Source organism: Polychytrium aggregatum, assembly GCF_025602895.1.
Source record: "Polychytrium aggregatum strain JEL109 chromosome Unknown BJ171scaffold_17, whole genome shotgun sequence".
In the NCBI taxonomy this organism is placed as follows: Eukaryota; Fungi; Chytridiomycota; class Chytridiomycetes; order Polychytriales; genus Polychytrium; species Polychytrium aggregatum.
In genome coordinates, this window is record NW_026516219.1 from 431,529 (window position 1) to 445,461 (window position 13,933).

Consider the following 13,933-nt stretch of genomic DNA (forward strand, 5'->3'; position numbering starts at 1 on the left):
GCACCTCTCCCCCAACCCATCAGCATTCAGGGACCACCCCCGTCCCCCGCTCGGACTCTGCCAGACCTCTGTTCACTAACCAGCACAACCGACACAATCTCTCCAACTCTATCGGCTCATGAAGACGCAAGGCTGTAAACGCTAGAGATAAAGCTTCATATCGGCAGTAGCAGCGGATATGGCCACGACTGTCGATCGGCTGTATTTGCATAGTCTCTAGCGGCTCCTCGGCTTGCCCTTCCCATCCTTCTCCCACTCATAGCTCTCGACAAACACTCTGTCGACCGGTAGTTCGTATTCAGTGTGATAGACATAGCTGCGGATTCCCCGTGGATCGTGATTCTTGAGTGACCCGAGCTTCGGAAACAGCTCCTCGTCGCCGCTAGAAAGATCAGCCTCGGCTTCGGGCTGCTCATCGCCTAGCTCCTTGCGGGTGTAGCGCCATTCCCAGAAGCATTTTTTCGAGCGCGTCAGCACGTCGCCGTTTTCCATCATCTCTTCCTCGACCCAGCGAATAACTGCATCGCCGAGCTGTGTCTGGATCTCGGGTGAACGCAGCGCTGCGGTGTTGATGAATCGGATCTTGGACACGGTTGTTTCTCGCAGAAGTGGATTGACGATCGCCCAAAGTTCTGGAAGTGGGATTGGGGTGGTAGAGTGCAGAGGAGGGAACGAACGCCAAAGCGGCACCGTTTTCCATCGGACAAGAGTGTGCCCCAGACGAGAGGCAAGTTCAGTGAGAAGGACGGTCAGCCTTGGCGATGCAGCACACACCTGCGACAGCTGGATTGAGCAACAGCAGCAGGACTCGGAAACATACTCGAAAAGCTATACGGCGTATTCAGCAGAACGGCAAGTCCCAACCGCTCTGGATAGAGTGTCGTGAGCTGAAAGACATCGTGGACAAGTTCGGGGTTGCAATCCCTGGGAAGAGCCAATAGTGCAAGTTTGAGACCGCGATGAGACCGTGTGCCAATGCGGCAAAGAGTACTTACGAGGGCTGGAATCCGTCGAAATCAAAGATCCATACTACCTGGCCTCTGTCAGAGACATCGCGGCCGACCACCAGAGCGCCGTGCACCGAGACCGGAATCGAGTCGGCTGGCGGATTGACCTTTTGCGACGCCTCCGAGACACGCGCATTGAGGTTGGTCTTTCGCTCCTCGCGTCTGATGAGCCGCAGACTCGACTCCATGATGCTGCGGATGTGCTCGACGATGGCGCTGGTGTTGGATCGGTTGGCCGAGTGGACAAAGTTGGTGTAGACGACGGGCCGGGCATGGCAATCGAGGCCGATGATCCGCTGTGCAAGGCAGAATCGTCCATGGTTGACCCCAACAGAGCGATTTTTGTGAATCCGGGAGTCGACGTGCGATAAAACCAATGAAATCCAAGTTCATGACGGTTCACGACGGGCTGGCGCATCCGCTGTGGATGCCTGATGGCAGGTGCCGAGACATGACAACCAGGGCCTCGATCCAGCAGGCAACCGTACAGCCGACAACAAGATGCTGGTCAGGGCCCAGAGACGGCCGATGCAACTCACCATGCTATGAGACAGTGGATCCGCTCTGCAATCTGGGCACGGCACAGCGTCGTGCTCGGCCGGGAGCTGCTTCCTGAACTTCAGGGTTCCCTTCAGGGCGGCTGAGGCACTGACAACGGGGTCGGGGTATTCGGCATAGGCGGCCAGATATCGCGAGAGCCTGAGCGTTCCAGCCGGCGACCGTCCAGTTCAGACCAATGCATCCCCGCATCGGTCGCCAGCAGGAGAGAAGACAAAGCGTCGGCGTTGGCTCGGTGGAATGGGGCGGGCGACCTTCCTGCATCTGTTCCGAGCGGAGCCACCTCCGAGCCATGGAACTGGCATGGGCAGCATCGTCCCCACGGCTCTCACTACGGATGGTGCTTTCATCCGCCACGCCTCGTCGTCCTGGTGCGTCGCATATCTGCCATATCCACTCACTCGTCTTTGTCGCAGTGCTCCGCGAGCCGGGGGTCGCTGTCGATCATGCTCCTGACCGAGGCCAGCAGCGCGGCGAGCTGCGTTGGCGATGCCATCGAGGGCTATGTGGTTAGTGACGACGGCGGCTGGTGCAGTTGCGCTTTGAGTCCGTGGCTGCAGAGCGGAGGCTGGCCTGGATGCTGGTCCTTGGTCGTGAGGAGGGCTGCTGCAAAGCGAGAGAGGTTCCCCTCCTGTTTGCCACCGTTTCTGGCTGCTGAGTGCTCGGAATTTTTTTTTTTCCCTCTTTGGGTGTGCTGGGGCGGCACCGTCCTGGCTCCACAACGACCATCACCCCGAGCCCCGGCGGTTCGCCCCTCGCTCGATATCCATGAGACACGTAAGCACCAAGAAATGATGCATCAGCAGAGACAGGTGTGCAGCCAAGTGGCCGTTCCGTTGAGGCCATCCTTCGATACGGCTCGCCGACCCACATCTGTCGGTCTCGCACACAGCCCTCACGGCAGCTGTGATGAAATTCGATGTATTGTGCAGTGTTCTCCTGGACAACGCTGGTGAAGGAAGCAATGATCGAGCACACTTCGAGCGCCACCGCCTCAGAGAACAGAGCAATGGAGAGAGAAAAGAATGAAAGAGAAGAAATGTAGTCATCCAGAGCCGCGCCAGCTGTCGATCCTCACTGCCTGCCAGGATGGCCGTCAATTATTTGCTTGTTGCTGGCTGCTGGTGATCTGATATCCAGGCCGAATTAATGGCCCAATGGCCGCCGATCGAGTTGCATGTCTCGGACCATCGCTTGGCTCTGCGCTCGCCTGGCTGCGTCCGTCCTTTCGTGCGCCTGGATTGACTCTGGCCTATTTAAACTCTGGGACCTTGCCAGTCATCAAGAGTCCGACGATGAGGCCAAACAGCCCAATGATCGATCCAAAGATTTCGATAATCAGAACCTTGACAAACAGCACGGGATCCGCGGCGTCGGCAAGGGCGCAGCTGGAGCCCGTGATGCCGACACATATTCCACAAAACAGATTCGAGATTCCGACAGTGAGACCCGACCAGAACATGGCGTAACCTGCGCATTGAGAGTCGCCCGAGGAAATAATGTGACAGCAGCGGCAACAGTGAGGGTGAGCGCACGTTGAGCGGGGTGAAGCACATCGAGCCGAGGGTCAATGAGGAACGGCTGGCCATGCGCTGATTCAGATGACGACCTTACCGGCAAAGTAGGCGTCGCTGCTGAAGCCACGAGTGACATCTTCGCTGTTCGACAGCTTGGCGGTGAACACGATGCCAATGATCAGGCCGTAAATGGCGACGACCTCACAGAAGATGATACTGATGGGGGAAGCAAGCGTTAACATATGACCATACGCCGCAGAGCACACACGATGATGACCTGAGCGACAGCACGGCCGCTGCCCGCTAATGTATGCATCGGTGGCGACGGCGGTACTATGTCTTGCTTATCGTACCCAACCTCCACTTTCCACCCATCACCTGGGCTCTGTATGTGCTCGTCTCACACATATCCGTGCTTGCCTCGCGCTCCCTCAACGACCCTTGCTCATTTTGCTTGTGCTGCACGTACCTGATCAGATTCTTTGTCCGGATGCGAGGGACCTTGACGGCAGCGCCGAGGATGCTGGAGCCGGTGATGAAGATGCCCCTGTATCAAAGCAAGTGAGCAGAGAGGGTAAGAAATCACCAATGTTTGCCGTATCCAGTCCAGCCAGCCAGCCTTGGCGAGTTGCGCGTTTGGCCAGGCAGGCTTGGATGCAGCGCTCGCAGCAGCAGCCGCAACACCAACAGCGTCAAAGGACAGATCGCCAGATGGCCGATAGTAGCTATCAGCACCAGCGACACGCACGCCGGTCGCGAAATAGCCAGCCACATCGCCGAGCGCCCGTGGCTCTCTGGGGGGCATCACGAGTCGTTACCATGCCGCTCCGATGACGCTGAGGCCACAGGTGAGTGCCGTTCCAAGGGTCGCCCACATAAAGGGCGAAGTGCTGGTGAGGTAATATCCGACGTCGAACTGATACGCGTTCTTGGTGAACAGGAGCTCGAGAGTCACGGCGACTCCAAAGGCGACGGCGATGAAGCCCAGGATGGCGGGTTTGGAGTACAGAATCGACATGGCGCTGATGCGGTGCCGGCACAGAAAGAGGAGGCGGAGGGAGGCTGGGGACGGGTGCGCCTGCAGATAGGGGGGGGGCCGGTGCCGAGAGAGCGCTGCTGGGTCGGAAGCGGGATCAAGGACAGAGAGTCGACCAAGGCGAGCTTGGGCTGGCCCTGGTGGAAAGCGGCAGGGCAAAACCGGGACGGCGGGTTCGAGTGCGGCTGGAGCCAAGCGCTCCCGGGTTTGGCCGGCGCTGTCGCCCTGGACCCGCCACTCGTCCTGGAATCCGGCGGCCTTCCTGGGCGCAACTCCCCTCCTGGACTCATCTGCACCGGCGCGGATCTGCCCCTGCGTGCATCGGCCTGCGTCTCTGCCCTGCATTGAGCCGCGTCTGTGTGCATCGTCTCTAGCGGCATCCGCCTGCATCACCCGTGTTGTCTTTTGTCCCTCCCTTGCTGCCCGGCATCTGCCATGGAGCAGCCCTCGTCGCCCCCCGTCAAGCTCTCGGTCAGCCAGCTGGCTCAGCAGTTTGAGCAGTCCATCCGCCAAAATACCACCCAAGAAACCGACCACGGCTCGGCTGTCTCGGAGGTGGAACATGCACCCAGCAAGCGGTTGTCCATCGTCAGGCTCGCCCGGCCCGAGTCTATTCTGGTGCGGCCTACACATGGTCCGTCAATCTCGACTTTGGCTGCAACCACAGCCTCGTCGCCGGTTCTTGTCATTCCGCCATCACCGAGTCGACCCGAGTCGGCGCTATCCCTCAACAGGGCCTCGTCGACAGGCTCGCTACATATGCGATTCAGCATGCCTCCTCCCAGGCCCGCCAAGCCCCCGTCGCTGGCCGCCCCATCGCTGTTCACCGCCAACGGCACTTCGCCCACCCCACGGAGCCCTTATTTGCCCGAAGAAGAGCGCCACACGTCCAATTCATCGCCCCTTCCTCAGTCCATCCCGCTCTCTCAGCGGATAGCAGCCCTCAACGCAGCATCGCAGAGGCCGCTTTTTCCAAGCTCGAACCAAGTCCATCCGACGTCCTCCTCGGCACACGATGTGTACGCATATGCACCGTCAAGCGTCGATCCGTGGGGCGATACCGAGTCTCAAAGAAGCTACACGGGCACTTACAATTCGTACGAGCGGCCTTCCAGCGTGCTGTCCAATTATTCGTCGTCAGGGGCGCTCCCGCCCAAACCTATCAAGAAGATAGCACCGCCGCCGCCACCTTCTCTGCGGTCCAAGCGGTCCTCGGTCCTTTCGCTTCCAAAGCGTCCGTCCATCTCTGGATTCTCCGAGGCTTCGTTGCATCAGGAACGGCATCAAGCAACGCCCACGGACCACTGGAGTCATCGCGTGGATCGGCTAGTCCTCGGCTCCGACAGCCCAGACTTGCCTGTCGAAGGGGCTGAGCGAACAGCGACGGCCTCGACAAGCTCGAACGTCTACACCGAGTCCGGGGGTGAAGATAAGGTGGAGCGGATGAAACGCAAGCGGAGCCAGATCGTGGCGGAGATTGTCGACACCGAGCGACAGTATCTGGACGATTTGCGGATTCTCCGCGAGGTGTTTGTCGTCCCGGCAATCGAAGCCAAGGCGCTGCCGCCCGGCGACATCAAGGTTCTGTTTGGCAACCTCGATGCAGTCATCGAGACGGCCGAGCTGGTTGTCTCGGCACTCGAGGACGCCATCGCCAAGTCCCCCGACCCGGAGGGCCAGCCCCTGGGCAGCACCTTTTTGTCGGTGCTCACTCCTATCGAGCGGGCATATTGTGAGTACTGCAAGCACAACGAGGCGTGCGTTGCCAAGCTCGGTGAGTACGTCTCGCCCGAGTGCCCCGAAGAAATCAAGGCATTTTTGAAAGAGCGCCAGGCGCAGCTCGTGGGCCGGACACTTGCCTGGGATCTGGCCTCGCTGGTGATCAAGCCGGTCCAGCGCGTGCTCAAATATCCGCTTCTACTGCGGGAGCTGATCAAGGAGACTCAGTCCGCGCACCCAGACTATGCCACTCTGGTCGAGGTTCAGCTGCGGTTTGAGCGGATCGCAACCAACATCAACGAGGTCAAGAAGCGCAAGGACATTGTCGACAAGTACATCGAGAAGAAGGGCAACGTCAACGTCATTCATGGCATCAACAAGAAGTTTGTGCGCGGCACCGAGATGCTCAAGCAAAAGACCGGCCTCAGCGGCGACATCACGCTCGACTCCGACTACGATCGCATCTCGACGCAGTTCGGCGATAAGGCAACGCTTGTTGCAGTGCTCAAGCGCGACATTGCCGCCTGGAACGATGCCGTCAGCAAGTACGTCAAGGCGCAAGAGTCTGTCTACCTGGGACTAGAGGATATCTACAAGATGAACCTCGATTCAGCCGATACGCGCGATCTTGCGCTCTATCCCAGCTTCCAGCTGCTGTTGGACTATCGTCGAGAAGCCACTCGGGTCAGCTCTGAGGTCATCCGCGATGCCGAAAAGCTGTCGGACCGGCTGGTGGACATGCTGGACCAGCTGTCTGCAGTCTTTAGGGAGCCGCTGCTGCTGATGAAGAAGCGGAACGAGAAATTGCTTGACTTTGACCGAGTGCGCGCCATTCGGGCCAAAGGCGAGACGGTGAGTCCAAGCGCCGCGTGCATGTTCGAGGCTTCATGTTCGAGCTCTTGCTGAGACGCGCGGCTATGAACGATCTACTTGGCCGGCTACGGATGGCGCCAGACGGCCGGCAGTTGGAATGGACTGGTGCAGATCCGAGTCTGTTGCCTTGGATCAAGGGCGAGGCTGTTTGGGACTGAGCTGTGGCCGACGATTATTCCGATGTCGGAGACATGGTGCATCTTGGTGTAGGGAGTAGCCCGTCGATGTCCGGCTTGAGCAAACCCATTGCTGACATGGCTTCTATCTGCCCTGCACCACTGCCGAATCACCGATCGACACAACCACCGATCGACACAACCACCGATCGACAGCCGGACAGCTTTCTCGAGCAGTCTGCGGCAGAGTATCCGTCCATCAACGCCCAGCTGATAGAGGAGCTCCCGCTATTGACGCACCATGCGCAGAAATATGTCGGCCGAATCTTTGATATGCTCATGGTCTCCCAGGCCCGGATCTATGTGCAGCTGACGGAGACCTTGGCTCCGATTTGGGAGAACGCGAGCGTAGGCACTGGAGCACACTGGCGCAGCGACGATATTGTCCTTGAGTTCCAGGAGGCATTCCGCATTGGATGTGAGGCGGAGCAGCTGGCCTCCCAGATCGACTTGCTGAGCTCGTGGTGGAAGGTGACATGGCGTAAGTAGCAACATGTGGGCTCGAATCGTGTCGAGTCGATCACCGCTAACCAAGTCGGATGTTCTCTTGACCAGCCGAGGACCGACATCCGCTGGAGGGCCGACAGCTCGAAAGAACGGGATCAGTCCACGAAAGCCCGTTTTTGAAAAAGTCGCTGACGTCTGCTCGCGGTAGGTCGTGATCATGTCCTCTGGCCCCGCTACAGCTGCTGCTACTGCTGCTGCTTGACTAACAGTCACTGCGATACCCGTCCCCAACCCCCGCTCTCTGGACTTTGCAGAATCCGCCTTCCAGTTCCTGAAAGGAGGATCGGGAAATAACCCGCGACACAGCATCATTCGCGTACCCAAGTTTGGTCGCAAGGCAAGCACCAACGGCTCTGATCCCGGGGAGCCACGAAGCCGATCGACGTCGCTGGACGGCCCGTATCCATCCCCCGGCCCGAGCAGCGATCGTGGGACTGTCCACGGTAAGGCTTTGCTGCGATACAGGCATCCATGGAGATTGTGTCATCGTAGCTACTCCGAGCACGGCCAATATGGATGATGATGGCAGCAGGTCTATCTCCAACCCTCGACTTGGTCCAGTGTGACCCGGCCAGACTCTGGCAGCCTGTGCGGCAGCCCGTGCGGCTCGCTCGGTGAACCATAACTGAAACTGGATGTATCTGCACTCCGCCACGACAGAGCTGCCCAAGCCCGAAGGCATGCGAGTGTCGTTCTATGTCCGGGCGCTCTACGACCACGAGCCCCAGAACAGCGACGAGCTCGAACTGGCCGAGAGCCAGATCGTTCATGTCGAGTTCATTGCCGACGACAACGCTGGATGGTGGCTGGGCCGCCATACCGACGAAAGCGGCCCCGTTGGACCCGAGGGATGGTTCCCACGCGACTACGTCGAGTGCATCGACACTACCAGCTGAAGCACACCGGTCCGTTGTCTGCTCAATTCAAAGTCCGGAGATGCCCGCACTTGGGGTAATGCAACCATCGCACTGGCAGCCGAGCACCACAAGCCTCCTCTGGCCTACGAGTCTTTTCATCTTGCTGAGCCTTGGCCAGCCAACCACCCCCCCCCACATACCGCTTGACTGGCTCTCGTTTCTTTCCGGCTCTCGATTTCGTCAGGCCACTCTGGACCACTACTCCATTTCATCTTGCTCGCCCATTTTTTTTTTGTATGTTATCGAGTCCCTTGCTCTGCTCTGCCTGTCTTGCTTTCATAGACCGTCGACACCCGCTCCGCTACCGGCACAGCCATTCTATGCCTCACTCCTGCTCAATACAGTGCTTTTGTCGTGAGCGAGACAGCCGGCCATGCCTTTGCAGCTGGCGGAGCAAACCCTGGCTTTTCGGACACTTGCCCTGGCCCTGTTGCAGCGCACTCGTTGTCCTGTCTGTCCACCCTCCGATGGCGATGCTGTTTCTGATGCTGTTTGCGTTGATGTGAATGCAGCCCACGCCGATGCCGTTGGTTCCGTAGCTCATATCATTGATACTTCGTTGGTGCCCCCCGCTGGCGACACCCCAAAGCTCCCAACGACCCCAATTGCGCTTTCCCACCAAGCCGGATCACAACGCTTTCCGGTAGTCTCAAGCATCAGCCCCAGAGAGCGTCCTCCGCCAATGATCTCGGTGACGATCGCTCTTTCCCGCCAACAGCACCCCATCAATCCCATCGATATGACTTCCCCGGCCGCTCACAACTTGCACGAACAAATGCACACTGCCGCCGCATCTGCTGATTGTTCCCATCCCCGCCTTCTGCCTGAGCCCCCCCCCGCCGGGATCCCTTCCGCCGTCTGCTGGCGACATTGCCAGAACCCGCTCGAGCGACCCAGCGGGGCCCAGAGGTCGCTCGTGCTGCCCGTCCCTATGCTCCCCTCTTTCCTCACACCCGCAACGGCGTCGACACATTCGTGTGGACGTCATCCGGAATATTTCAAGCGGCCGTCTCGCTGCCGCCAGTGCTTTGGCCGCTTTTGTGCTTGAATCATCTCTCGCTCTATCCATCTCTCGCTCTATCCATCTCTCGCTCGGTCATCCTCGCTTGCCTATCATGTCCCTCGATTCATGGACCGTGTCGGACATCAAATCGGCAATGTGGCAGATCGTCACGACGGTATGTGCTCCGACCGCTTCCCTTTCGGTTTCCATGTTGCGACTCTCAGTGATCCTCTGCTTGCCCGTATCGCCCGTATCGCCTTGCTGGTTCCTGTCTACTCGATGCAGAGCGGCCGAGATCGATGGCTGCTTTCTGCTCTTGGAGTTTCTCCCACGACAGGGCTCATCAACTCGACTTGATCGGCCTGCACTCCCCTTCTTCCCACTTCTCTATCGCCGAGTTGACGAGCGGGAAGCACCATCAACTTCCACCGCCTTTCGAATCGGCCAGACATGAGGCCTTGGTGGACCGCCTTCACACCCATGTCTGCGCTGCCGAAGAGCGAGATTGAGCCTCATTTACAGCCTCTACCAGTCGATCCCGGCGTCGTGCCTATCGCATCGCTCGCTCTCGCTCTCGTCCGGCGCAGAATCCTCCCATCGGCGTTTTTTTTGGGGGAGGGGAGCGGCCCTGTTCTCGGAATGTCTCTGCCTGTTCGTCCGGGGTGCTTGGGTCGTCCAGGACATCCCATTCCGTGATCTCTCTTCCCGCGCTAACGCTTTCAATCGCTGCTTGCCTCCAAATCACCACACTCTGTTCCTCCCACCGCCCCATCCCTCCATTCGTATAGCTCGAGGGCCATTCCAAAAGCATCCAGCTCATCAATGACATGGCCGAGAATGCCAACATGCACATGATCAACTTCCTCGGCGTCGTCACCATTGGGCTGGTCGGAGGCGTCCTGATCTTCCTGAACGTCAAGGGAGACCTGCTTTCGGACGTGTTCTGTTATATCGGGCCAGCATACTGCTGCATTCTCGGCGCCGACAAGAGCGACGCAATCTTCCACAAGAAATGGTGAGGATGTACAGCCGATGGACTGGCGTGGGAAGGCAAAGCGCAGAGGGGAGGGGACGGCTCTGCATTGGCGAGGCGGGGGAATCTGGGCCAACGTTGGGTCTCCAAAATTGCCCCGTGGATGCTTGACTGTGGGATCGTATCCTGATCTTGGACAGTGTGTCTACCATTGAAAGCTGACCACGAGGGGCTGTCAGTGCGAGGTGATCATGAGTGGCGGTGGGCTCAAACCACCTTCATAGCCGTATACTCACCACTCGCTTCGCTGCCGATACACTCTGTTGTGGCGTGGATCGCCCACTCGCTCCTGTAGGCATGTCTACTGGTAGGGCAATCAAGCCTCGTGGCAAGCGCGAAGCTGGGGATCTGCCAACTCTCGACGCTAAATCAATCATGGATCCACGAAGCTGACACAAATCTCTGGTGTCGCTCCTCGTCTTCTAAACGGCCTGCAGGGTGGTGCTCGGATTCCTTCATCTGATCGAGTACGGCAGCGGTCTGGTGCTCAAGGCCCTTCCGCTCTACTACTTTTTCAAGACGCTGCTGCTGCTCTATATCGCCATGACCCCCGAGGTGCGTATCTTGCGGCTTCTTGGCGGAGATTGACTTGACGGCCAGGAATGCCTTGTGAACGGATGATCAACTCGGAGCCAATGGCAGGGGATTGTTTGGAACGGGGGTGTGTCGCTGCTATCGGATCAAAACCTGCTCCATGCATGCGTCTCCGGACTAGGTATGCTGACGTTCCTGTGGTACACATGCCGCACATGTCGGCTTTGCACTGGCTTGTGCTTGCAGGGTGCGGCAGGGGTCTACGAATGGCTATTGAAGCCCATCGCTCCCGCCATCGAGGGTGCTCTCGGCATCGGCCAGGTTGTGCCTCCCATCGCACCGGCAGCAGAAAAGTCGGACGGCACAGAAGCTCCACCGGTATCTGCTCCTTCGCCGGCTGCCAAAGCTGCCGAGGGTGATTCCAAATCGATCAAGGGTGCTTTCAAAAAGTGGATATCCCAGTGAGAATATAGAATGGAGGATGCAGATGGAGAATGCAGGATGCAGGATGGAGGGTGTGGTATCCCGCCGTTTGTTCGCGGCGTGGAGCAGAGGTGGGAGCAGCGGATATCCTGAGCTCTTTGGAGTCAAAGGACACCTTTGTGCTTGGATACTGAATACAGTCAATCCAGAAGAAACGGGACAGTCACTTCCTGGCATCAGAGGCTGAAGCCTACTGAACTTCCGTAGGCTCCGGTGAGCAAGCCATTCGATTACTTCCAGTCCTGGTTGGTAATCTCTTTGTCTCTGGTGGTGGATGAACTGCTCAAAGTACTTGGCGAACCTGAGTCTCTGTGGGCTGGATGCATAGACCCTCCCCTGTTTCTAGGAGGCACTCCCAAAGGCAGTCACCACCTCAGTCTCCTTGGACATACTTGCTTGAGCATGATTGCAATGAGTGGGTGGGTGTATTCAAGTTCCAGAAAAATCAACTGTCCAGGCTCAGAACAGGGTGCTCATTGTGCATTGGAAACGCTGTAGAAGACATGCGCATTCAATCAGAGGATGCATGGCGCTCCCATGGTTTGCATTATCACATGCTCGGATAGCTGGTCAGGTCAGCGATCCGCACTCTGCAGTCTGGGCGGCGGGTTGGTAGAGACTCCAGGGTCACCAACAGCGCGAGGTACTCCTGGACCGCCACGGGGTCGTCCCAGACATTCAGGTCCGGGAAGAAGGCACTGAAGGTCGTTTCAAAGCCAAAGTAGCGCAGTCGGGGCAGACGCGAGAGGATCCTGGCGATGCCGGTGGTGCTGAGCATCGATGTGACGGAGAGGGTTTTGACGATCCGGAGGGACTCGAGGAGCTGCCAGCTGCCCGAGCCCGCAGCCATTTTGGAGGAATCGGTTGCCGGCGCCGAAGAAACCGATATCGACGATGCGGACGACGTTGGCGCCATGAACAACGTCGACGACGATGACGGCACTGACGGCACCGCAGTAGTTACAGACAGTGTTGCTGGAGTCATCGCAGCAGTGGTCGATGTTGCTTGCGTTGCAGTCGATGTCGAGGAAGTGTCGGCTCCCAGCCACGCCTTAACCACCAAGTCATCCAGGCCCTCGAACTCGACCAGTGCCAGCGATTCGAGATTTGGGCAGTATTGGGCCAGCAGGAGCAGGCTCTGGTGCGAGTGCGCTTTCGACATTCCGCTGCCACTGAGCTCGAGCGAGGTCAGCGAGGCACCCCAGCCCCGGCAGACAAAGTAGATGCCGTGGTGGGAAAGCTCATCCAGGGACGAGAACCGGGACAGGATTGGCAGCGATGCCGTGAGGCCCCAAATGACCTCGTCCGTCATGGCCCGCTCGTTGTATGAGTGATCTGAGGAAGGGATATTGCGGGACAGCGGTGGTGTGTTAGGTCGAATATGACAGGCAGTCAGGCTGGAGCAAGCCGGGTCGGGTGCAGTTCCAGAATGCGAGCTGGAATGATGCATAGCGGTGGCTGCAGGACTCGACACGAGCGACCCAGGAAACGATTGCCACTGCTGCTAAATCCATGCCACATCCCCCCCCCGCAATACTTACACTCCAGTGCCCGTAGCGACTTGCAGTGTTTCATGACCAGCCAGAACAGCGGACTGGCGACTCGGTCGATCTCGGGGCAGGCGGCGATTGTGAGAGAGTCGAGGAGCGCTCCCCACTCGGGCAGAATCTGGGACAAGGTTGAGATGAACATTCGTTGGTGCGAGGAGAAGTTGGCCCTGGCAGGCTCCGCCAATGCCAGGTTGATGGGAGCTTCCGCCGCGGCTGCTGCTGTTCCTAATGCCGGGACGTGCGTCAGGGCCGGGTCCAGGAAGGGCAGGGCGTTTCCGATATGGGTTTCAAACTCTGCCGAAGACGAGGCCCGATAAGGCGTGCAGTTTGAGATGGAGAGAGACCACTGCACAGGGCTTGCGGGTTGGGGTGTTCCTTCGAGACCGACTTTGGCGTGGCTCGGTGGGAGATCTGCATCATCGATAGACCCAGCGCAAGAGCCGTGGCAGATCCGAAAGGCAAACTCGAGGAGCTTTGTGACGGCGTAGAGGTCGAGGTGCTTCAGCTCCAGCTTGGACCACACGGCTGGAAGGCATACAAGACTGTTGAACCGCCTTGAGATTCTACAGAGTGATCGTCGGGAAGGGGAGGGGAATTAGGGTGGTCAGATGGGTTTGTCGGTCTCATCGAGCGATGGACTGGGGGCCAAAAACCCGAGATTGCACTGGCGTACCTGCGACATCGGAGGCGATCGACAGGAGGAAGGAGAGCGAGGATGGCGAGGAGCAAATCCGAGTGGCCCTGTGGAAGGCAAGCTGCATCGGATCTTGGAGCAGACGGTGGATACATGGTCGGGAATGGCTGTGGTTTCGATAGCATCGGGGAGCGTGCCCATGAGCAACGGCGATCGAGAAAGATCCACGGCGAACGAAGGCGATCCGGAGCGAGGAAGAGCAGACAGCTGAGGTTTTGTGAGGACGCCAGGCCATGGCTCGGACGCACGATGATTGGACAGCGCGTGCGCAGTATGTGTGGCCAATGGAAACGGGTGCTGGCCAGAAACACACGACCATGAACATG

The 13,933-nt window shown here is 58.5% G+C and overlaps 5 protein-coding genes across 5 annotated transcripts; 2 read left to right on the forward strand and 3 right to left on the reverse strand.

The window, feature by feature from the left end:
• Positions 1-140: 140 nt before the first annotated feature.
• BJ171DRAFT_503922 (uncharacterized protein) lies at positions 141-2,286 on the reverse strand. Its single transcript, XM_053110908.1, has 5 exons — positions 1,967-2,286; positions 1,547-1,706; positions 996-1,303; positions 821-924; positions 141-632 (listed from the first exon to the last, which is right to left on the reverse strand). The coding sequence occupies exons 1-5, from the start codon at positions 2,059-2,061 to the stop codon at positions 217-219; spliced, it is 1,083 nt and encodes a 360-aa protein (XP_052966953.1). The 5' UTR covers positions 2,062-2,286; the 3' UTR covers positions 141-216.
• Positions 2,287-2,470: 184 nt separating this feature from the next.
• Positions 2,471-4,227, reverse strand: BJ171DRAFT_459037 (uncharacterized protein). The gene is made up of 4 exons (XM_053108396.1): positions 3,901-4,227; positions 3,552-3,629; positions 3,180-3,298; positions 2,471-3,035 (listed from the first exon to the last, which is right to left on the reverse strand). The coding sequence occupies exons 1-4, from the start codon at positions 4,098-4,100 to the stop codon at positions 2,818-2,820; spliced, it is 615 nt and encodes a 204-aa protein (XP_052966954.1). The 5' UTR covers positions 4,101-4,227; the 3' UTR covers positions 2,471-2,817.
• A 1,334-nt stretch (positions 4,228-5,561) lies between these two features.
• Positions 5,562-7,375, forward strand: BJ171DRAFT_423885 (rho guanine nucleotide exchange factor; the record flags this gene model as incomplete). The annotated part of the gene is made up of 2 exons (XM_053107630.1): positions 5,562-6,689; positions 7,043-7,375. 2 exons carry the CDS (start codon positions 5,562-5,564, stop codon positions 7,373-7,375), a joined length of 1,461 nt encoding a protein of 486 aa, XP_052966955.1.
• A 1,615-nt stretch (positions 7,376-8,990) lies between these two features.
• BJ171DRAFT_503934 (TB2/DP1, HVA22 family-domain-containing protein) lies at positions 8,991-11,518 on the forward strand. The gene is made up of 5 exons (XM_053110909.1): positions 8,991-9,488; positions 10,102-10,328; positions 10,642-10,653; positions 10,784-10,901; positions 11,127-11,518. Exons 1-5 carry the CDS (start codon positions 9,426-9,428, stop codon positions 11,343-11,345), a joined length of 639 nt encoding a protein of 212 aa, XP_052966956.1. The 5' UTR covers positions 8,991-9,425; the 3' UTR covers positions 11,346-11,518.
• Positions 11,519-11,769: 251 nt separating this feature from the next.
• Positions 11,770-13,776, reverse strand: BJ171DRAFT_503937 (uncharacterized protein). The gene is made up of 3 exons (XM_053110910.1): positions 13,587-13,776; positions 12,905-13,476; positions 11,770-12,698 (listed from the first exon to the last, which is right to left on the reverse strand). The coding sequence occupies exons 1-3, from the start codon at positions 13,730-13,732 to the stop codon at positions 11,914-11,916; spliced, it is 1,503 nt and encodes a 500-aa protein (XP_052966957.1). The 5' UTR covers positions 13,733-13,776; the 3' UTR covers positions 11,770-11,913.
• Between the last annotated feature and the right edge of the window lie 157 nt (positions 13,777-13,933).